Source organism: Spea bombifrons, chromosome 1 (genome assembly GCF_027358695.1).
Source record: "Spea bombifrons isolate aSpeBom1 chromosome 1, aSpeBom1.2.pri, whole genome shotgun sequence".
Lineage (NCBI taxonomy): Eukaryota > Metazoa > Chordata > Amphibia > Anura > Pelobatidae > Spea > Spea bombifrons.
Genome location: NC_071087.1, coordinates 144,820,730 through 144,845,180, shown reverse-complemented (window position 1 = coordinate 144,845,180; position 24,451 = coordinate 144,820,730). Strand labels below are relative to the sequence as shown.

General features: G+C 40.0%; 1 protein-coding gene across 2 annotated transcripts in view; it reads left to right on the top strand.

The window, feature by feature from the left end:
- Positions 1-24,451, top strand: part of AP3B1 (adaptor related protein complex 3 subunit beta 1) — a 109,945-nt gene that overhangs the window by 82,283 nt on the left and 3,211 nt on the right. For both annotated transcript variants that reach the window (XM_053447976.1, XM_053447975.1), the window contains exons 24-26: positions 547-631; positions 7,398-7,495; positions 15,451-15,589. In XM_053447976.1, coding sequence (XP_053303951.1) covers positions 547-631; positions 7,398-7,495; positions 15,451-15,589 — 322 coding nt within the window. The remainder of the gene's footprint in view (positions 1-546; positions 632-7,397; positions 7,496-15,450; positions 15,590-24,451) is intronic.

Genomic DNA, 24,451 nt, shown 5'->3' with positions numbered 1-24,451 from the left:
ATCGTATAGATGGCCTTAACCAACTGATTAGACATTGATCCTTTGAGTATATTATTCCTTCTTTTCTTCTCATCGATGGCTCTGTGGTGTTGGCCAATGCAGGGACCTTGGCTTAGTCCATTCTCTGATCATTGAGCTATGTATAAAGAGCACTTCAGGTGCAAAATTGGAAAAAGGGCTGCAATCACCATAGCAACCAATGATTGAATGTAAAATTTTCTTCATTTTCTTTTTTCTCTTCTTTTCTCTTCAAAGAGAAGAAGCATAAAAGGCGCTACTAGTGGTGGCGTTGGTTGATTTGATAACGCCCCGTTTTATATTAAATGCTATGTTTAAACAAATAAACCTGATAAATCAGTATAAGATTATCGGGAAAGTTCCAGCACCTGCTTTTCCTATCACACGCGCCTCCAGTGCGGCAGGCCTTCCCGGCCATTAATGTGATAAGCGGGGCGTATTTATTACACGCACATGCCGGCTCAGGTTTCTTATTTGATTTGCTTTTGCCTTTGTAAATTTATTTGGGCAAAACATTTTATTTTGCAGATTCTCTGGAGCCAGAGGGATCCATTACCGTCTCGATGGGTATTGACTTCTGCGATTCCGCTCAGACTGCCAGTTTCCAGTTGTGGTACGTTGTATTGCTGCAAATAACAAACAACGTTGTATGCGCGCTTGTGTTTGGAATAATCAACAAACAGGAAGGATAAAGGAATTCTGTAACGTATTGGAACGTTGGAACCTATAACGGATGCATAGATTCTTCTCTGTGTTTTGTTTCCGTCCCTCCTGGTGTATTATGTTATAGCATACAAAATAATGCCAACATTTATTTTATTTCACATTAGCTGTATCATTTTCTTTATGCCATTCATCATTATTTTGTGGCCCCAGTTTTTTAAGTTGTGTCTTGTTGCACGTAAAACACTTCATCTCACCGATTTATTATGCAGATCTGGCTCAGATGCATTGTGGAGTTGGGCATTGTTCCCTGAATTTAAGTGAATTCACATTGATTTAGCTATATATACAGCAGGAAAAAGCATATATTGCAGGAAAAATGGGCAAGTGTAAGGATCTGAACGATTTTGACAAGGGCCAAATTGTGAGGACCGGATCAGAGCATTTTCAAAATTGCAGCTCTTATTTCCGGTGTGTTTCCGGTCTGCAGTGGTCACTACCTATCAAAAGTGGGCCATGGAAGGAAAAGCAGTGATCAGGCGACAGGGTCTTGGGCGGCCAAGGCTCACCGATTCACATGGTGTCACTCCGGGAGGATCTGACACACCAGGTGGATCTGCAAGCCGGGTACCTGGAGAGATGGGATGCAGGAGGAGACTAGAGGCCAGAGGATTAACGGAAGTCAGGACTAGCTGGGGTCAGCAACAAGATATACAGACAAATCATAGTCAGGACAAGCCGAAGTCAGCAACTGGATTAACGGATAAATTGTAAACAGGACAAGCCAGGGTCAGTAACAGAATATCAAATACGAACCCTTTACTTTACAGAATGCACTAGGCACTATCTCAGGCACTTTAGGGATATCCACAAGAAGTTTAAATAGTGTTCCCAATCAAAACTCCACCTCTGGGGTTAAAACGTGGTGTGGAACGCATAAGGAGTCTGTGGGGCTGTATGGAATCAGAGTTTTCCCTGTTCCGAACAGCAGGAGCATCAGACGCCTGAATCACGGCAGCCATGTTGGAGGCACGACGGGTCTTTGGACTTTTCAAAGAGTAATGCAGAATGACGAGGTGCTGTAAGAATTAAATAAATCCCGGGAAAGAGTTATGTGGAGTGTTATATGCTTAGTCTATCAGTAAATTGGACTCTTCCAGTGTTTGGGGAAAGGGATGTTTGTAATGATAAATACATGCAGTGTATCTTAGTACATTGATTTTATGCAGATCATCACCTTTATGTTTCAGGAGGTTCAATGTATTAGATATATAAAAACTGATTACTTATTCCGTCTTCTCAAAGTAATTGTTTATTATTTTCTTATTAGGCAAACAAGGCGGATCAATATTACTGAATAGCTGGCTGGAGCATAGAATGCTATAAATAGGATCGGTTTAAACATTGGCTGCGTATTGGTTTTAATGATCCGTGCCAATGTTATCTCAATGACAAAGTCTGAGCTGACCACCAAACAATATTTTGTGTTAAACGCTATGGAAAAGGAAAATGATGGTGTTGATTTTTCCTTGCGTGATTGTGATTACATTTCATTGAATGAAGCATTTGGGCAATGGAAGAGGCTCTGTAGGAATGCCCCTCATGTCCCAGAACGTAAAATGAAAACTCAGCTAAAATCGTTGCCATGTAAAAATAAAAAAACACAGGGTTTTTTTCACAAAAGGGAAGCCGGTGAGTTTGGCTTTCCCTGTATAATGTATAATTCATTCAATGAGAAGATTTCTTCCAAGTCTCTTTACACATCCAGTCAAGCCCTGGCTGGAGAAACTTGCCCTTCTTAATGAATAGAGGGCCGAGAAAGCCAAAAACCACAGCTCTCCCGCCCCCTCTCCCTTTATTAAATAGACCCCATAGTGTAAGATTGTGCTTATTGGATACTGTAAAGCAACATGCGTTACATAGTTGTTGCCCTCTGTTTCTTCTTTATGCTTGTTGTATAAACCGGTAGACAGCACGCTCGTTCTGTCCAACAAGTCCACCTACATTGTGATGGACACAACACTGTTTGATGATGGTCAGAGCTTCTGGGTTGCGTTCTATTTGGAGATTGGGGATCTATCTTGGACATCTGTACAGTAGATTAAACAGCATTTTAACCCGAACCCTACATGTATTTTTGGGATATGTACTTTTCTGGGATAGATAAATGGAACAGCCCCCCAGCAGGAGTGGTAGAGGCTAATACAACGAAGGTTAGGCATGAACCTATCCTAAAGAGAAGACCAAGGACTGAGGTCTGAGTCTTTAAATCAGGAAAAATGGCCAGCCTAGATGGCCGAATAGTTCTTATCTGGTTTGCTCTCAGCTAATGTTGCCAACCAGCGTGCTTGTGTGTGCTTTTATAAAAGCATTACATATCAAAAGAACACTTATTTCTGGGCAGTAAAATTATATTACAATTTTAGATCATTATTGATGTTGTAAAGCCGTTCTTCCCAGTGATTAGATGTTATGTATTACACTTCTTGCATTCTCTACAGTTTCATTAGCAAGTTCTCCCCCAGATTTACAAATGGACCTGTTATGTACAATTTTTGGGGGCTATAACTGTATTTTAATAGGTAACCCACACGTCACGGGGTATAATGACACATGCAGGTTCAAGCCCCTTCTCCACATTCATCCTTGTAAGGGAGCCAAAGCGTTCCACCGACGGGGAGGAACAACATACTGGTAATAAGCCATGCGAATTCTGTCCTCCGTCATAAGAAGGCAGATAGATTATGTGGATCGGTTATACGTATACGTTGGTTATTTAATGTTGCGTTGATGGGTCAACCTTAGCGTTAATTCACTCCACAGCAGTACGTTACTAAACAAATTTCCACCTGCAGTGACCAAAAATAAAAAAATCAGAACATTTCCTGCAAAGCAATGTTTCCTACTTGTTTAATATGGTTTCCTAGTTTTATTTTCTCTCATGTTCCCTACTATTTCTTTTCCTAAACTCACCTTCTCGTCTCCCCACTCATCCTGCTAAGGCGGCCAAAAATAAGCTTTAAACCAGGAGGAATAATAATGCAAATCCTACGGTGGTTGCTTTAAATAGAACATTTTTATTTCTATTTGGAAAACCACTGCTGCCCCCACACACAAAAGCGCATGCACACACACAAAAGCCCACACAAACCCGCTCACACACACACCAGTCATACGGGACTCCCACTCTCCACCGGCTATCCTGAATTGAGTCCATTTATATTACAACACGAATGCTTTTTTGTGTTATCTCTCTTTAGAAGAAAGTTAGCAATGTTTTCCCCCCACATACAACGTATCCTGGCAAGCGGGGCGTTTTGCTTGATCTGACTGCGGTTGTGTTTAGGGGAAAGTAGCATGTCATTTATTTAGGTTTTTTCTTTAAGAACCATACAACATGAACGCATCCATCGTCATAATTATTTTCTTTGCGTTGTTCCTGGAGAAGCACTTTGTCCTGCATCAAATGTAATTGATCCTCAGGCAGTTTAATCACAATTACTCACTTTCTTAATTGGCCTGCCCAAAATCTGAAAATGGAAACCGATCGGCAGGGTTTAAATCAATAGCTTTATAGCAGGACTAGAGGGGGTTGGCAGATAGTGCTAATGAGCCGATCAATTGACTTTAGATGCCAATCACCAGCTATGCGTTTTGCATAACAAATGGGGTCCTCTGGCATTAACCCTCCAAGCATTCTGCACCTTTTTGCTCTAGAGCTGAATTGGTTAAATTGCACATTTATAATGAGTGTCTTGGGCAGCTGAGTGTAGCGCCATCTCAGCTAAATGTTTCTCTTTAGGTGCCACATATACACAGTAACTGAGGGAAAGATATGTTTTATGAGTATTCTATAAAGTGATCTGAAATGAAAGCATTGTACTGGAGGAATCCTAGAGAGTATTGAAACAATACACCAAGAAATTCAGGTGTGTCAGACCTGGGAGGGCAGAGACCACCTGGCCCTGGGGCAGGTAAAAAGGTAAAGAGTCCCCGTCAGCCACCCCATAACATACGCTCTGACGCACGCATTTACACACCGTTACACACTCTGACACGTACACACGCTAACACATACTCACTCTAACTGTCACGCACACCCACTTACGCACTCATGATGACACACGTGTACTTAGGCATAAGCATTCACGCTAACATACACACATATGCCCCCCCCACCAGCCCACCAATGGTGCCAGCTATTATCTGTATAGGCACAGTGAGAAAAGGGGTTTATACTGCTTTTATAGGTTATATTCCATTCGTTCATATATTCTGTTCTGGAAATCTGATGTTTTTAAATAATACAGTTTAATATGAGTGCATAGAAAACCCCTGGGCCGTCTGTTTAACTGCAGACTGTTGGGGAGCCTGTTGATTTGTGGCATCTAAACATATAGTTTTCCGTATATGCTTTCCCTCGGCTCTGCGGCTGCTTAATTAGCCATTTGATTTTGGAGACATCAGCGGAATATATCACTGAAGTAGAATGGTTTCTTATCACCATATATCCTTATTTAAAACGGCTGCTTGAGGAAGGTTTACAGCGGGACTGAACCGAGTGGCGTCCGGGGCGTTTAACTGTTACTCGGAATGTTTTATGGTGTTCCCGGGCCGGGCCATAATATGTGTTTCTGAAGTGTAAGTGAGCTTATTTGGTTATTCCTTTATTATGTATTTGTTATATATCGCTATATGCTCGTGCAGTTTCCTGCTATTTATTTTCTGTCAATAGATCTATGTATTTTTAGATCAACTATTTGATATTTTTTTTTTTTTTTTTTTGATGTATTAAAAGATTTTTATATTCGTCCCAAATTTTGGGTTAAAATCAGAGCACTGTCCACTTTTTTTCCATACGTTTGCCGTATGCTTTGGGACCTTTCAGTCAGATTTTTACGTGCGGTCCATTTCAAGGTACATCTCTGATTATTTCTCAGTGTATTATTTCTCAAAAATAGTGCGCAACCGAATAAATTAAGCCGGGTGACTCTTTAATGCTATGGATTGAATGATATATGGATTGAAGATATATTTTTGTATTATTGAATAAACCTTAATTATATACTTTAGGGGAAGTCTAGCTTCTGAGATATTTTAATTCTAGCTAGCACCAAAATAAATAACGCTACTTCATATTTAATGAAGTAAAGTTGTGCTTAACGCGTTTCACGCCTGTACTCGCTGTATACTCATAAACTAAATATTAAGCCCAAAATTGTTGTATTATCAATGGGTCATGTGATACGAATAAATGTGCAATTAAACACAGCTAACAACCATTGCTAATCAAATAAAATACTATGCAAGGAAAAAGACAAAAGAACAGCAAAAAATGCAGATATTTATCTAAAAACAACCTATATTACCCCAAATTGACAAGAGCTCTATGTAGTAAATATAATAATAAGGTGACACATTATTAATATGATATAGAAAGATTATCTATAATTTTACCTATACATCATCCTAGCCAATAACACACCAAGTGCATAGTTCAAATTTTAGCCAAGCATATAGAGTTTTATTCTTGTTTTTTGAATGTGAGGCGCTGTGTTTAATGCTTCAGTACAGGTTAAATAAAACACCATTTAATGGTTCTTACCGAGGTTTGTGTTCTATTGTGCGTGCGTTCGCTTGGCTAATTAATCCACGCAGCCTAATACAGCAAAGCCGTTCTCATCCATTCTGTTATTGAACTTCAAATGTTCGATTAAAAAAAAAAAACTTAAGCACATCAATAACATATTGTAAATATTCTCTGAAATATCACATGTATTAATCAATTGATTTTCTATTACCAGTGATTGTTTCCTATTTATTAAAATGGGACCCACTGGAGGGTAAGCAATCAATATTTGGCGGTTGCATGGTAAATCAAATAGAGCTGCCGGTGATTATCTGTATGGCATTCCTTTTCACGATATTAGAGTTTCTGAGCCCTGGAGACCTTAGCTTCCGGTTTGGTCCAACTGACACCTAAAAGTGAGCAAAGGTTGTAGTCCTAAATACAGTAACTCCTGTTCAACGTAATAGTAGAATTTAGTGGATTTAAGTCGTATTGTTTAGTACAACTCTGAAGGGAAGACTACATATGGATCAATTGCATTTGTTATACATGTTGCGTGTAGACTGGTACAAAGGCCAAAGAACTTGGAATGAAGGTAGATTATGGGACAATATCTACAGAAAGTTGATTTAAAAAAAAAAAAAAAAGGATTGGAAAAGGATACATTATGGGCAGCTACAAAGTCCCAAACATGTTGGGCTAGACCAGGTAGTCTTGGTACATTGTATCACTTGGCTTCTAGCTTGGCTTTAGCCTTGCTCTGGTGGCGCTATGGGTTATGACGATGAAACCCCAATGAGCCTCTCCTGAAAGATGTGAGAGCTGGAACTGCAAAATGCATTGAATCGTAACCCAGAATGCCATACTCTGCATTATGAGACCTGTCCCTCCCTTGAAGATGAGGGATATCGTTGTTCAGTTTCCCCATAACATCCTCATTTAGTGAATATGCCCCTTACCCAATCACTCTTTTCACTTGGTTACCATAGGGCTCTCAGAGCAACTTTGCCTACTTGATGCTTTCTTGTTGGTTCTTGTTGTTTTTATACATGCCATGATTTTAGTTTGTTTACTATATGAGCGTGCCTCAAGCGTATGCAGGTTAACCTCCAACATAATGCATATAATTGTTTAATTTTCATTGTAGCACCAAAGAAGACAAGTTTAGTGTTGGAATCCAGCCACCTCCTGGAGAACTTCTCTTACCAGTGACCATGTCAGAAAATGATTTTAAGAAAGAGCAGGGTAAGGCTTTCTTGATTTCTTAAAATTTCCATTTTTACCTAATTTTACACCATGATTTTATGATTTTGTCCCAAATTGTTTGTTTTTAATAAAACAGCCTTCATGTGACTGCCTTTTGCAATTTTTATTTACTTTTAATGGGAAATTATTTGACTATTGTGGGTCCCATGTATTTTGGCAGACTGTCTCTGATTATGTAATCTAACTAAAAAGCACATTTGGGAAATTGAATTCTATGGGATTTATGTATAAAATATGGTCTAAAAGTTGATAGTGGCCAAATCGCCATGGGAACCAGTTGATTGGATGATTCTATTGACTGATCGACGCTTTCAAAACTTCAGACCAAAATCAGTAAATAGTGTGCAATGCAATGTGCTCAGCCTTTTACCATTTAACCCCTAACAATCATATGGCTGTATTGGTACAGCTGTGCCAAGGACGTACCAGTATGTCCTGACTTTTTTGCGTTGGTGCGCCGTTATATAAGGAATGCCCGATTTGTGGGGACTTCCAATAGACGTCACTGGTGACACCCACCAGAAGGTCACTGGAGGACAGGGGTGATCGCCAATTGCTCTGGCTGGCTGATTGCGCGCATTGTGATTATCAGTAAAAGTCAGGAGCCCTGGTTGCTCTTTTTTTTTTATTGCACATAAAATAAAATAAAAATGAACAATAGTGACCTCAGTGATGTAATTGTGACATCACTGACATACATAAGATGTATAAGAGATACCTAAAGGGATCCCTATCCATATTGGATAGTGCAAAAAATAAATTAAAAAAAGCACGTCTGTAATAGGGGGATGTTGCCAAACTTCAATTGGGTCATTGGTAGCACATATGGCAAAAAAAACAAACAAAACTTATGGTACAAAGGCTACTAAAAAATTCCTGGTGGTGAAGGGGTTAAATGAGTTACACTTGACCCAGAGGTGGGTCAGAGCATTGCCCTTTGTTTACTTGCGGTACTGATTTACCTAGGGACGGGTGTTGCAAAGCACTTCACTTCACAGCGTCTGGTGCCCTCTGCCCGTACGTCCTGACGACTCCCATGCGCAGACTGCAGCTTGCGTTTGATGTCCTCTTTATGTGTCCATGGGTCTCTTACGCATCTAATGTTGGTCTTTTACCTGTCATATTTTCTAATTGAAACCCTGTTGTCGTTTGTTTTGCTATCCTTACTGCTGGCTATAGCCTACCTAGCTGCTTCACGGCTCTTCTGCAAGCCAAGGTGAGTGTGTGGCCCTTTGCCTCCTCTCTGTCTAAGGTGAGTTTCTGTGCATTAGGTCCGTTCAGCGGCTTTACGTTTCACCAACCTTTTTTCTTTTATTTTTTGTTTTCTGATTAAGATGTGGAGGGCAGAAAATATACAAACAATAAAATATGCAGAGAACCCCATCTTCAACTATTCCTAAAATGTTTTATGTTTAGCCGTATAACTTAACCAAGCTGCTGAACATTCTGAGATCTATAGCCTTGAATATTCTGTGTTTCAGAAGATCACAAGAACTTTTAGAAACATGTTTGGTTTCATTCAAGTTTTACACTTCTAAGATGCCCTTTTCTATTATAATTATTATCATCATCTTTTATTTATATAGCGCCAACAAATTACGCAGCGCTAGAATTGACAGACTAAGACATAACATTAGTTGGACTCTCTGCCTGATGGAAGGTTATGGGGTAACAGACTTCATTAGCATTGCCATAAAGAAAACACTCAGTGTGGTGGACAGCTTTCACTGCTGAAATAAGTTATCACAGCTCACAACAATGACAGCCTCCGCAGATAAAGGAACAAAATGAGATAAAAACAGGTTTTTGTCAACACTAACCTACATTACTGAATACAGCTCTGGATTTTATGCTCGTGGAGAGAAATATATATCTATCTTTTTTTTATATTTTTGGGGGGACCTCCTCTTTACTATAATTGTATTACATTTTTACCCATCACGCTCAGTGATATATTCTTTTTTAATTTCAGACCCTTTCTGACAATGACCATATTCTCTATAATAAGCGCCCTCATTGATCAGTCTAGCACCACCTTTGCTACTGATTTACATTACTAGCAAACTCCACCAATTAACCCCCAAAAGCCTGCCAATAAATGGGGCCGAGGACAGGTAGATTTAAAATCTGCCTTCACGTGCGCTTTTACACCGTAACCGTGCTTCATTCAGGGGAAAAACATGATTTGAAAGTTAAAGCCACAACGTTTGCTTGGTTTTTATTATGATTTATGCATCCAACTTACAAATCCCACGTAAGCAAGATGCTAATTCTGGAACTAGTCGGACATATACCATTTCCTGGCCCTTAACTACCTCGAGCGATCATATTTGATGCTCCTTAATTAGAGCTCCTGAGTTTTTTTTTCTTCTTCTTCGGGTTCTTTCCATCTCAGCAATCGAGACAATACGTTTGCTTACCACGCTACTCTTCAAAGTGTTTTTTTGCATGTAAATTAATCTTAATTCAGTTTACACTGTCATGCTGAGTGGTACAAATTGCCTATAACAATAAAGCAGCACGAGTTAAAATGGGAATGGGGGGGTGGCGAGGCAGATTGAACGCGTGGCTTTTCTCATAGGATGTTTCTTTGCTTTATGCCAATACATTAGATGACGATAATGAATCTTCTCTTCGGAAAAACATTGTATAGTTGATTTTTTAATTTTACTTCAATGGAGCAGTAACTTGTCTTTCATAGAACAAGTTAGACAAACCATTAATGACGAGAGTGTTAAGGTTAAGTATGAAGCAATGCATTCGCTCGTTTGAGTGCTGTGTGTTTTTTTGGGGGTTTTGTTTTTTTCTTTCTTTTCCATTTCTAGAAGATTGACAAAAGTACTAGCTCTCCAGCGTTTCATTTAATTACATGCCGAAGGAAACGGGCTTTTAACATAAACATAGTTGCTTTTGATTATTCAGCATTTGCCCTTCAATAGCGCTTAATGGAGACGGTTTAAAGCGTAAATGAGCGCGCGCTGCTCTGTGGAGTGTTGGGTCGCTCTGCGCTCTCTGCTTAAAAGCCGCTATAGAATCTCTGCGTTTCCTGTTTCTTTTAAAGCTTTTGTCCAGATATTGAGGTTAAACAATCTAAACCGTTGTGTGTCGTTCCACAAGCTGATGCCATTAAGGCGCAGTATGCGCGATGCTGAGCAGTTGATGCTTTTCCGTGCAGTTAGCCTTTTCCTGGGAAAGTGTTTTTTTTTTTTTTTTTTTTTAAATTTTTTATTTATTTTATATTTTTTATAGAATAAAAGGATCGGGTAGCAAAAGCTTCTAAAACAGGATGGGTTACAGTTATATTAACTTTAAAAATATATATATATATAAAAAATGTGCATGATAAGAAGAAAAATGTTTTATTGATGTTGGAGGCCTATTTGACCCTTTTAAGATTCAAATGCAGACATCTGAAGATATCACATCTGCATACCTCCCTACTTTTAAGAGGGACATTCCCTTTTTGGAACACAAATCCCTCTGTCCCATTTTCCTCCCCTGATGTCCCTGATTTTAGCTGCATAGGAGTGCATCCCAATGTTCTTTCGCCCCACATCCATGTAAGTTGTGTAAAATGCGTGTAGGCTCCGTTGTGTAACTTCGCTCTATTCCAAATGCCGTACTCATTATGCTAATAAGGCACAATCTCACATTTAAATGTCTCTGTAAATCCTGCCCAGAGCCACGCCCCTAACCACTCCCCTAAAATTCTGGCAATTTCAAATGTGGCACTGAATTTGCCACCGAACGCCATCTGTCATTTATGTCATTTGGTGGTGGTTTATATCAATTAACCCCTTAACGTCCATTGCCGGGTCAGGCACGTCATGCAAAACGGTCACTTAACGACCTATGACGTGCCTGACACGTCATGGGACTTAAACAAGCTTAGAAAGTGATCAACGATCACTTTCTAAGCTTAAACGGTGTTGCTGTAATGCCTCGATGTCGAGGCATTCAGCAACACCGAGATCGGCATGATGGGCCATGTCTGGCCCCTCCCCGGGGCGTCAACAGCCGCCATACATTGTATGGCGGCGGACGCCCGTTTTAAAAGCGTTTAGGAGGCGATCAACGATCACCTCCTAAACGTCAATGGTGTCGCTGGAATGCCTCGATCAGGAGGCATCCAGCGACACCAAACACTTACCTCTGGGTGGGCTGTGACCGCTCCGGAGAGCGGTCACAGCCGCAGCTGCACGTTGTCTTCGCCATCCGCAAGATGGCGGCGGCCCGGGAAAAAGAATAATAAAGTTTTAAAAGTTGGCTAGACGGTCTCCAGACCCTCTAGTGAACTCTGGCTCCACTTGCAGGTTGAATACAGGTACTGCATTCAACCATACAAGTCAATGGAGCCCAGCTTTCTAATCACTATGTGATTAGTAAAATATTATAAAAAAAAAAAATAAAAAAAATATTAAAAAAAAAGGAAAAAAAGAAAAAGCTTAAAAAAAACATGGTAACATTTAAAAATTATTATGCTTTAGAGGAACTATCCAGTTCCAGCAAAATGTAAAAAAAAAGTCCAAAAAGAGTAAAATAAATAAAATTAAAAAATAAAGTTTATTGTTATGAGCAAGTGCTAAAATTAGCGCTGTATCTTCCCAAAAATCCTGACATGGAAAAATTTAAATAAAAGCATTTCAAATACCCAAGGGGTGTCTAATTTAAAAAAAACTAATGGTTTGATGGGGTAAATTGGAGTGGCCGGGCTCAAAGATAGGGCATAGGCACAGACTGACCGAAATGGGGGAAAAAAAAGCGCACTTCCAAAATGTGGCATTTTAACCCCAAACACCAGACAAACCCATACATGTGGGGTATGACTGAACTCGGGAGATGTTCCTGAACACATATTAGGGTGTTGTTTGATAGTGACGTATACCTAGAGCTATAAATTTATACCCAAAGTACAATTTGTGTGAAAAAAATACAAAAAAAAATACTACCACAAAGTGTGGCAAAGGCTGGTGGTAGAATCTGATGCATGGAAAGGGTTAAATACTACCATTTTAAGTACCTTGGGGTGTCTAGTTTTCAAAAATATATGGTTTTATGAGGTAAATTGTAGTGGCCAGGCTCAAAGATAGGGCATAGGCACAGACTGACCAAAATAGGGGGAAAAAAGCGCACTTCCCAAATGTGGCCTTTTAACCCCAAACAGCAGTCAAACCCATGCATGGGTGGTATCACTGTACTCGAGAGATGTTGTTGAACACATATTAGGGTGTTGTTTGATAGTGACGTATACCTGGAGCTATAAATGTATACCCAAAGTACAATTTGTGTAAAAAAAAATACCAAAAAAATACTAACACAAAGTGTGGCAAAGGCTGGTGGTAGAATCTCATGCATGGAAAGGGTTAAAATACTAGCATTTGAAATACCTTGAGGTGTCTAGTTTTCAAAAATATATGGTTTGATGGGGTAAATTGAATTAGCCGGCTTCAAAGATGGTCCTATTAGGACATGGGGGCAGAATGACCAGAGGTAAAAGTTCCAAGTTAAAAAATGTGCACTTCCTAAATGTGGTGTTTTACCTCCCAAACAACCCAACAAACCCATGCATGAGGGGTATCACTGTACTCGGGAGATGTTGCTGAACACATATTGGGGTGTTGTTTGAAAGTGATGTATACCAGGAGCTGTAAATCCATACCTGAAGAGCAATTGTAGCGATAAAAAAACACAAAATAAATTACTACCACAAAGTTTGACAAAGGCTGATGGTAGAATTAGTGCATGGAAAGAGTTAAAATTGTAGCATTTGAAATACCTTGGGGTGTCTAGTTTTCAAAAATATATGATTTGATGGGGTAAATTGCATTGGCCGGCTTCAAAGATACCCGAAATGGCACATGGGGGAAGAATTACCAGATTTGGAAAAAATGGTTTTGAAATAGCAAAACGCTACTTGTACTTAATGCTCCATAATGTGCAGAAAAAAGCAAAAAAACATAAAAACATTGGGTATTTCTAAACTCAGGACAAATAGTAGAATATATTTAGTAGGTTTTTTCATTAGCTTTTTTGGATGAGTAAAAGATTTTTGGGGTAAAAGTCAGAAAATGTGTTTTTTTTTTACATTTTTCATCATATTTTATTATTTTTTTTATGGGAAATTAGATAATATGATTAAAACAATGGTATCTGAAGAAAGCCCTTCTTGTGCTGAAAAAAACAACATATAATTTGTGTGGGTTCACTAAATGAGTGAAGAGAAAATTACATCTAAACACGAACACCGCAAAAGTGTTAAAACAGCCTCGGTCCCAATGGTACAAAAGGTAAAACACAGCCTGGTCCTTAAGGGGTTAAGGAAACATCTTTTTTAAGTTGACTTAAGTTGAAGTATATGTGTATGTATGTGTGTTTGTACCAGTGAATACCTCGTTTCCATCATTCTACACACGTGTCTCCTCTTAAGTCCCTCTCACCTCCCATATTCCTCCCTTTCTCACCTCTTATGTTTTCTCTCCCCTCCATTTATCTCTGTATCCCTCCTCTCTACACCCCCACCTATCGCTCTCTACATGCCGCCATTTTTCTTTTCTACCCAGTTCTCTTTTGATTATGTTAGTGATACCCATGAACGTTAGTGGCATCCATAACATAAGAAAGTATTCTTAAAGTCCATGTTTAATACGCTTATTATTTTATGTCCATGTATATATATATATATATATATATATATATATACACATATATACACATACATTTAATTTTACATTTTATGTGTACATTTAATATATTTTAAAACACAGAAAACAGGATTTTATGAGCGTGTATATGATTTTATGAAAGATCTGCTTATACTTTATTGTGAATGTAAAACCTCTGCATTTTTTCCCCATGTGGTAGTAAATTCCGTAGGCGATGTTATTTTATTTTAACAGCCATCTTTTTGCTGAAAAAAGGATTGATGCAGGAAAATTGTGTACTCTGTCGCACCAGTCGGTTTATCATATGTGTATTGCCGTTTTAATACCCAAACTTGTCATCACTTACAATTTAGGGTAATATCTAATTTTACTCTGCTTTACTACATAGCTTTAAAAATGGCAGCAGAAAAAAAATAAGCCGCGCAAAATGTTAAGAAATAATATGGAGTTCATGTAAACATCAAATTTAAATCTCTTTGCAGGCCATATATCCTTTAGAATATTTCGATTATTTTCAGCCCCAATTACCGTGTTGTTATGCAAGTTGTTTTTAGAACAACTTTAAATTAATTCAAGGCCGTTTTAAACACATTTTTATTTTATTTATTTTTATTTACTTTTTTTTTTTTTTTTTTTTTATATACCAGGTTCGTTGATAGATCCTTTCCTAAGTTTTGGTGTAACTTGAGTTAACTTTGGGTCCAATTTGGCTATATGGAATTAAAATATGCACACTTAAAGAAAAAGAAAAGAAAAACTGACTGATTTGAACTTAACTCTAAAGCTATAAATATTAGAATTAATTAAAAATGTAGCCAAAATGTTTAATTCTATAGGTTACATTTTTATGGCAGGACCAGTCAGTTCCAGTAGGGATTTATTTAATATAATTTGTTCCCTCGTTACAGAATTATTTTCACAGAACAGTCTGCTGGTACAATTAATGTTACTAGAACTATTCCGAAACAATGGCACATCAACTATTTTAGAATAATGCCAATTGGCTGCCAACTATTTAATCAACGCTTAAATAGCAGCAGATACTGTGTTACTTAGTAAGGCTGTTTGCAGGCTCATAGAAGGAATATCCATATCTGCTCCACATGGTGCCCCAAAGAGCTGTACGGGGTTATTAAACAGGTCCATTTGTGTTGGGTTTATAAATGACAATCGCCCTTGTGAACCAGACTTACAGCGGCAGGGTGTCCCGGTAATGTCTCCACTGCCTCTCCCTGAATCTTATCATTTATATTTCTTCTGTTGATCTTTTAGGAAAGCTGACCGGTATGAATGAAAGCTCAGCGAGTATTACCGTTTCTCCGCAAAATTCTACACCGCAAGTTTTAATCCAGAAGTTAGTAACGGCTGCAAACCTCGGGGTCGTTGCTTCGGGGGAAAATGACGTACACAGGTAAGGGTTTCGGGAAAATATGTTGTAAAAAAACATGGACTTTATTGATTTTACATGGTTAAATACCCGTCCTACATTATGGAAATTAAGCAGATCCCAATATTGGTGTGTGTGTGTGGGGATATATATATATATATATATATCATTCAAGCAAAAAAATAATCCCTTATTAAATAGAAAATAGGGTCTTTCTCGTTTCTCGCATCAAGTCATTATATGGGGTGTAAGTTTTTTTTTTTTAAGACTTAAATAGCAATGTTTATGATGATTATCTATTGGAAGCTTTTAGTTGCACGTCGGCTTCTGGTGATTGTGTGTTGGTGCATCTGAAATATCTTGGACGTTCCCATGTGGTGTGCTCTCAAATGTTAATACTTTGGGGTCTATTCCATAAAGGGAGAGTTGACCGGGATAGTTGTGTTTTTTATGGAGGTCCAGCCACTGTAAACTGCTGCTCTGTATAATGTAAATTAAAATCGGTGAGATTTTGCCAAAGCCCCCTCCATTTATTATCCATAATTATCTATCATACATAATTATCTATTATACGTGTCAAGCTCCCACGACCTGCAGGATTTTGGTGTTGACTCTGCAGGAGTTTTCAAAGTTATTAATAGAATCAGGGTCACTTTACAGAAAGACCGCAGTTTATACTCAGATGTAACGGCTCCTCTTAGATAACTTAAAAGTTTGCTTCCAGATGTCAATGAGCGCTATAACTGTATGTGAAGATCACAATAAAAGCTAAGAGAGAAAAACCGGACAAGAATAAGAACCATACCACAGAAAATAAAGAGAGAGATACAGGGCTCAGAACATAGCCTGTGGGAATGCCACAACCAAAGTTTGTAGTTTAAATTGATGTTGTACACGTATGTGTAGACATAGCAGCCAAATCAAATCCTGAGAGACTGCAACGTCAGCATCTCAGCTTAGCAGGCGCTCTGGAATTTTATTTATTGCTGAGCTTAAGATGAAGGCTGAAAACGTTAACGTGTTTTAATTTTAAAACTCATCTTGGAAAAAAATGTCACAAAGCTACCAGATTATTACTTTAATAATTAGAACCATAGGGTTTGCTTTATAGTCTGTTAGATGCCACCGGTTAAAGAGTCGGTGAGGTTGATGCTTAGGGCTGAGGTAGTGTTACCTGGTAAGCGCTTGTGAATAGCCACAAAAATGGATCTCCAAGAAGCCGTGCAGAGGACGGTGATCTCGGAGATTGTGAGGAGCCTTGTTGCCATCATATAAGTCCTGATAAAAGGAGGCAAATTGATCAGCAATGTCGTTTGGGTGCACCCAACATTTCTTATGGGAATCAATAATCCTGGAAACGTTCTGAAGTTTCCGCTGAGCTCTCAGGCGTCTAGCTAACATGGCGTCAGGTTTGTTCGCTTTGTCAAAAAATTTTTGCTTGGTAAGATTCAGGGAATAGAGAACGTCTTGGCTCAACAGAAGGTTCAGCTCCCCCCTTGTCCGTATTATATCATGCAGTATCGAGTTATCAAGCAGCTGTTTGTGCCGGGCTTCCAGGGCTTCCAACTGAGACGTAAGGGACTCAACCTCAGCTTGCCGCAGTTTGCGGCGCCGTGCTTTAAGTTTGAGAAAGGAGCCTCTGATATAGGCTTTATGCGTCTGCCAGACTAAAAGAGGATCAACACCCGGGGTTTCATTAAAGCCGAAAAACTCCGACAAGTCTTTAGAGATCTCCGAGACCACCGACGGATCCGTCAGCAAAAACTCGTCAAGCCGCCACTGTCTTGCGCCTCTGTGACAATCTGTGAGCTGCAGAACACACTCCACCGCACCATGATCAGACCAAATGATAGGATGGATCCGCGCCTCATGAAGGGAACGAGCCATGTGTTGGCCAACAAAGATATAGTCTATCCTCGAATATGTCCGATGGGGGTGGGAAAAAAACGAATAATCAAGAGCTTTAGGATGTAGCAATCTCCAAACGTCAACCAGCGCCACTGTCTTGGCAAAGTCCTTAAGGCGACCAGAGTTTGGCGGGGCATGGGAAAGAGGAGAGTCGCTCTTCCTGTCCAGATAGCCATCCCAGAGCGTGTTAAAGTCCCCACCAACAATGAGATTGTGTTTGCGGTACGGCAACAGGAGATCTGTGATGTGTGAATAGAAGTCAGCAGCTGCTGTAGATGGGGCATAAACATTCAGAATGGCTGTAGGATTATTGTGAAGGAGCCCCAGGATCAGGATGTATCTGCCCCACTTGTCTCTGTGGACAGACTGCATTTGAAATCCCAGAGAGGAGCGAAAAAACACACTGACTCCATTTTTCTTTTGACTTGGATGCACGGCGTGAAAGTGGGAACCATAGGACTTGTCCCAGTATGCAGGTAAGTGAGCACTACGCATGTGAGTTTCCTGAAGGAGCAAGATGTCCCCGTGTAGTTTACGGTAGTAACGCATCGCAGCTCTACGCTTCTGGGGCGAATTCAAACCGTTGACGTTTTGAGATATAACCCGAAGAGTACTAGCCATGGCAGCTGACATCGAGGCACCGCATGAGGAGGCTATAGAGGAGTGGAGAGATCACATCCAGTCGCGTCCTAGAAAAGAAGAAGAAGAAGAGAGAAAGAGAGAGAAAGCAGAGCAAAGAGAGGGTAGGGAGGGAAAGGGAAAAACAAGACATAGAGACATACACAGCGCACAACCAACATAAAAATGTAACACAGAGACACTGGTCTCCTGAAAAGGTACCATAGGGAGCATATAAAACCAGTGGAGCGCTGCTCTGACTAAGCATATGGTGAGGTGTGAAAAACATAAGTGTACGTCAGGCAGAGCGTGGACCAACTCAGGTCAAGGGGGGTGTAAGGAAAGGAACCTCAAAATGGAACCTCCAGCCCGTCTGGGAGTAGAGTCACCTGACATGGGCAGTTAGGCAGTGCCTAAAACTATATGGCCCGTGGCCACAGCGGAACAGGGGAAATAAGCCAGACGCTTCATAACTATTGCCCAGTTTAATGACCAACTAGGCGGCATTATGTGTAAAAATAAAATCATAAATCAAAATAACAGAACGTGTGTGATGGTGTACCGATATAGCGAAAACACAATATAAACGACGCAAAAAAGAAAAATACGCGAAACGGAGCGGACAAAGAGCCGAACGAGTCTATACGGGGAACCACTGAACCCCTGCGGTGGGGTCAGCACGGCACACAGGCAAAGCCAGGCCCGGCGAACCAGGCACAGCAACACCAGAAAACCGCAGCATGGTGGGGCCGCTGCCGCGAGGAGGTGATCGCCTTGCAGTCCAGGGCGCCAACGGTCGCGGGGCCCCGCAGAAACCGACGAAGTCCCGGCACACGAAACCCAAGCGGCATGGCAAGACAACCGGAGAGCAGAAACGTAAAAAAATAATAAAAATACGAAAACCAAAGTTAGTCATCCGGTGACCTGTCCATGGAAGCGGTGACTTGATCGCGCCTCCTCGGTGTCGATGGAACGTCGAACCATTCTCCCGCTGGAAGGGATCCCGGGTCCTGGCGGCTTCTCTTCCGGCTCACAGGTAAGGGCTGCAGATCCAAATAATGTAAGAGCTCACCAGCCTCCGACAGGTCTTTAATGGTGTAACTTTTGTCACCTGCTGCCGCTTGAAGGGCGAAGGGGAACCGCCAACGGTAGGTGATACTCTGGGCCCGCAGGTGGTCCGTGAGGGGTTTCAGGGCCTTACGCCGCATCAATGTCCTCGGGGACAAATCTGCGAAGATTTGAATCTCGAGGTTGTCAATCGAGAGCTTGGTGCCTCTGGCCGCTTTCATGACCTCTTCCTTGACCGCATAATCCCGGAGCTTCACAATGATATCACGAGGCTTGTCGGAGGGCCTAGGCCTAGGCCTCAAAGCTCTATGGGCCCGGTCGACGATGACCTCGTCGGTAGACTTGTGCGGTAGGAGTTGTTGGAGGATAATGCCTAACACAACCTCGGCATCTTGGTAGGCTTCAGGAACGCCGCGAATCCTAAAATTAGCTCTGCGCGACCTGTTCTCCAAGTCCTCATGAGCCTCCTGCAAGTCCTGAACCTCGTGGCGCAGCGCGTCTATGTCAGCCTCCATTGCCCTCTTGTCACGCTGCATAGCAGATTGGGCCCTCTCCAGGTGGTCCGTACGCGTGCCAATATCAGTGATGTCCTTCTTCAGATCGCGGATCTCGTCTCTGATGTGGGCCATCAAATCCCGCTTAACAGACAGGACGAGGTCCTTGAGCTCATCTATGTCACGCTTCGAGCAGGCCACAGCATCTCCATCTAGGTCCTGACTTTGGGCCGCCATTGGGGAAAGAGCGGGAGCTTCAAGGTGAGTCGCTTTTTTCTGAAAAATGTCCGGCACAATTTTCTTTTTAGCGGACTTGCGGACACCTCCCGGCATTCCCACACACAATCCTGCCAAAAAAGCTGGAAAATGTCAGGTGAAACTCTGCTTTTAAGTGCTTAAAACAGGGCGGCTTGGAGGAGCAGAATCACTGCACAGCCATCTCGGAGTCCAGCCAGCCACGCCCCTCACAAAAATGGATCTCAATATAGAAGATAGAGTCGTCCTTCATCAAATCTAATACATAAACTTTTAGGACCCCAGAGGTAGGGCTTTCATTTAATACTATATTTAAATGTATTTACTGTCAAGTATGAATATTATGTGTGCAAACAATTCAGGTGAGGGCAGTATAGGGTGTGTGTGTGTGTGTATGTATGTATGTATGTGTGTATGTGTGTATATATATATATATATATATATATATATATATATATATATATATATAATGAAGGTACAAGGTTTGAGCACCTAGCTTTTATCACCAGCTTTTTAAATGTTTCTTTTTAATTTCATTTTTATTTCATACTGGAGACCTTGTAACTGGGGTCCATTTATTTATTAACTTTGATCCCCACTGCAGGTGATCTATACCGAATGCATTGATGATTGCAGTACCTGTGATCAGCCTGCTGGGGGTGGAGGGCTGTAATTATCAGATCCCAGCATAGATATAGACCCGATGAAAGCTATTTTAGTATTGTTTCTGGCTGTGTCGGCACTACCGCCGCCAGTAAAGATTGCTCAAACAGAAGTCCCTGCGAGTGCAAATTAGTGCTATTATGTCCACATGGTTACTTAGCACGCATTCATGAGAACATCATGTGGTTATGAATGGGTAAAGTTTAATATTTAATTTAAAACTTAATGAATAAACACAGACCGTTTGGGAACCAATTATATATATAAAAAAATGAAAGGCTAGAGAATGACCTGTCATCATTGATGTCACAACTCTAGAAGTAGGATAGGATCTAGAGAGGTTTTTATATCCAGTAGGCTACATGCCCTTCACCAGTGAATCTGAACTTGCATCTTCAATAGATTTCCAACAATTTGGTTGAATCGAGTGCAAGTGATAATTAATTAAAATCTTGAGAGACAAATATAAAGAGTCCTGATATTTTGGCTACTAAATTTGCAGAAGATTTTCTCGGCACAGTATGATGTCAGTAGTAACTTTAAGTGGTAAACTAAGCTGCTTCTTTTCTCTGCCCATGTTCCATTTTTAGTCATTGTAAATTAGTTTTGATGCTGTATTTTTTTAAGATAAGCCATAAAATGTTTTTAAGTTAAATGATTATGTTATAATGTTTCAAAGATAACTGGACACAGTTTTTTTGGTATGTTTCATTCTGAGATCTCTGAAAGGAAGAGAAGCTCTGGGCCATATTAAAACTTCAGGACTGTAGGAGTTTTCAGTTGTGTTCCTCAAGGGGAATGAAGAGACCTTGCATACTATTCGGTGTTTCTGAAATGAGGTCATTCTGACTTTGGGGTCTGTGTTTTCCCAAAGTATTTAGACTGCTGCAATGGGATATTTATCCCTCTCTCGGTTGTTCCCACAGCTGACCTAAAATCAGGGCAAGGTTATAAAATGTCCTTAAATCCATTTACCTGTCAGAATACATGCTATGCATCTTCATTTTCAGGTCTCACCTTAGTACCTTCAGAAAATCTCTTTGACCTCTGAGCGTCCCATTCCAGAAAACCAGCATGTTATTTATATACAGTATTTGGATGACTGTTGAAGGCAGTGGCACAAGCCATGCAAAATGTACCAGGTTGGATAATCTTATAGAGAAGTCATACATTGCTCTAGAACAAAAGTTTAGAGATTGAGGAATCTTGAAGGTTCTTTAGCTTGGCGCATGACGCTTGTCCTAGTGAAGGTCACTTTAGAGCAGACCAAAAGTTACCTTCAGTAGGACAATGCCCAGGATAATATCTTCACCGTTCCATAGCTGTTTGAAATGAGTGTTTATTTATTTCTTTGTTATATAAAAGCATGTTTGGGAACATGTTTAGAAATAAAATGATCTCATGTTTTATTATTTTCATTATTTTCTGTATTGTGAATATATGTTTGTCTGCATATAGCTGACACCTCTTTGCCCAGGTGTTTTTCATCCCCTTTTCTCAGAGTACTCTCCACTGTTTGAAGTGATCTGCTCTTTTCATATGCGCCTCTGGTATGATGTGATGTCATACTCATACACACCAAGAGGGTGATAAATGGAGAAAGCAACACCTTCATTGTTGTGTACCAGTATGGCATCACTCACAGACACAGCGCCCTCCACTAATTTTGGCACCCTTGGTAAATGTGAGCAAAGAAGGCTCTGATCTTTTCTTCAAAAAATACATAAAAATACTCTGCTCTCATGGATATCAATATTTATACAACATTTCTTTGATATGTTTCATCATTCACCATTCCATCTGTAGATTGTAAGCTTGCGAGCCCGGCTCTCTCCACCTAATGTATCGGTTTGTCTTAGTCTGTCAATTCTAGTCTTGTCAGACCCCTTGAATTTATGTATTGTATTAAGCGCTGCGTAAATTGTTGGCACTATATAAATAAAATATAATAATAATCTCAGAGCTGGCATTGAACAGAACTGGCTGCATTCTCTTTCCGTACACTAGGTGTCAGCACTGCTATGACATCCGCCTCTGAGACAGCCATGCATACGCAGCCATGTCTTATATATAACCCCTCATCGCAGCAATTCCAGTTACAGGCCATAGGAATCTGGAGTAACTAGCAACATTCCCATTAAATTAACTAGCGTACACCTATCTGGAGGCAGCTGGTGATTTGTTTAAAGCATATTTCACATGTGATCACATAGAGAGAAGCAAAAATAATTATACTGTTTGCCTACAAATTAATGAGTCCTTTTACATCTTTTAAAAAATAGGTAGACTCGCTTGCTGCAGTTATTTTTCTTGTATTTTTTTTTTACTCTGGGTAAATGATCATTAAACGTAGTAGTAACAGGCGACATGAAAGCATTACATATGAATCTAGTAGATGGTTAAAATCTTGTGATGTGTGTTTAGGAATGTAGTATAGTAATGTTAATAAACACGCATGTATATCAGAGGCAGCCTTCAATCCCATGTGTGCGTAGTCGAGCCTACGGATTCCGGCAAGAACCAAAATACTAAACAATACAATGGGTTTGAGCGTGTGTGTATAAACAATGCACCCTATTGATTTTACTTACACATTTTTAAGTAGTGCTTTTGTTTTTCGCTGTGTGTTGGGTTGTGGTAGGAGGATGCTAACCTGTGTGTTCTTGCACATTTGTCAACTTTTGGCTAATTATTTTTATACAGCTAGGGCAGGGCAGCGCTTCGCCTGATTGTCTTTCTTGCTAATGGGATTCTGTCTGCTTCAGCAGGCAGTAATTGAAGGCTTCATGTAGGGGTACAAAGTTTCAGCAGTAGTTGGCCATTGTCACCTCCTCCGGCAACCACCCGAACAGGAGAAGACAAAGAAATTAGCCTGGGAATAGTAAACCATCAGCCAAAGCCACTCGTTTCACTAATGCTTAATCACAACTAGAAATGCACACATTTCCACGAGGTGCACTAGGTCCATATGTTACTGTATACGAACAATTCTAATACTCATGTCCTTATGCTTATTTCGTAAAACATCTCTACCCATTGTACAGCGCTATGGAATTTGATGGCGCTATATAAAACAATAAATAATAATAAACGATTCCTACCAGATTAACCATTTAAAAGTGCACTGAGTTCTACGCACTGTAGATTTGGTTATGATGAAAAAGCAGTAAGCGCAATTTGTACACTGGTAATTCTTTTCATGAATATTTAGATTTGTATTTATTAGTTATATATATACTACATTTTGATTTTAGTTCTATTAAAATGTGGTAAGCTGAAAAATCATCATTGTTTAAAAATGAGTAATTAGTTTTAATTTCTTTTATTTATTTATTTTTTCTCTCAGATAAACAATTATTTTTCTTTTTAATCTGGGCTCTGGGTAAACCACTCGGTTCTTCTCGCGGCAGAGAGATGAAATAATTCAACATGGCAGTATGGTGTGGCTCAACACAGACATAGCTATCACTCGTGAATAATATATATCTTGCTGGAGGGTATCCGCCATATTTTTTTCCTGTTGGAAATATTTTAGCTTTGAATTGTTTGTATTAAACAATAAAAGCAAACATCCATATGGTATCCAATTACTTTGTACATTATATTGTGAAAATTGCACTTGCATGCCATGACAATCACATGGGCATCTCGGAAGATATTGTCGCGCTTGCGCCGAATGTAGGCTTAGATTTGAACTTCATTGATGGAGTTCTGTATGGGCGAGAATAAAAGGCTCTTTGGGTGGAATCTGCGCACATATCTACGTACTATCACCCACACAACTAATTGTGATTAATGCTGTCACAACACGATATTCTGCCTCTCCAGATATATAACGCATCCATGAAGGATTCACCCTCTTTACCAACACATGCTTAAT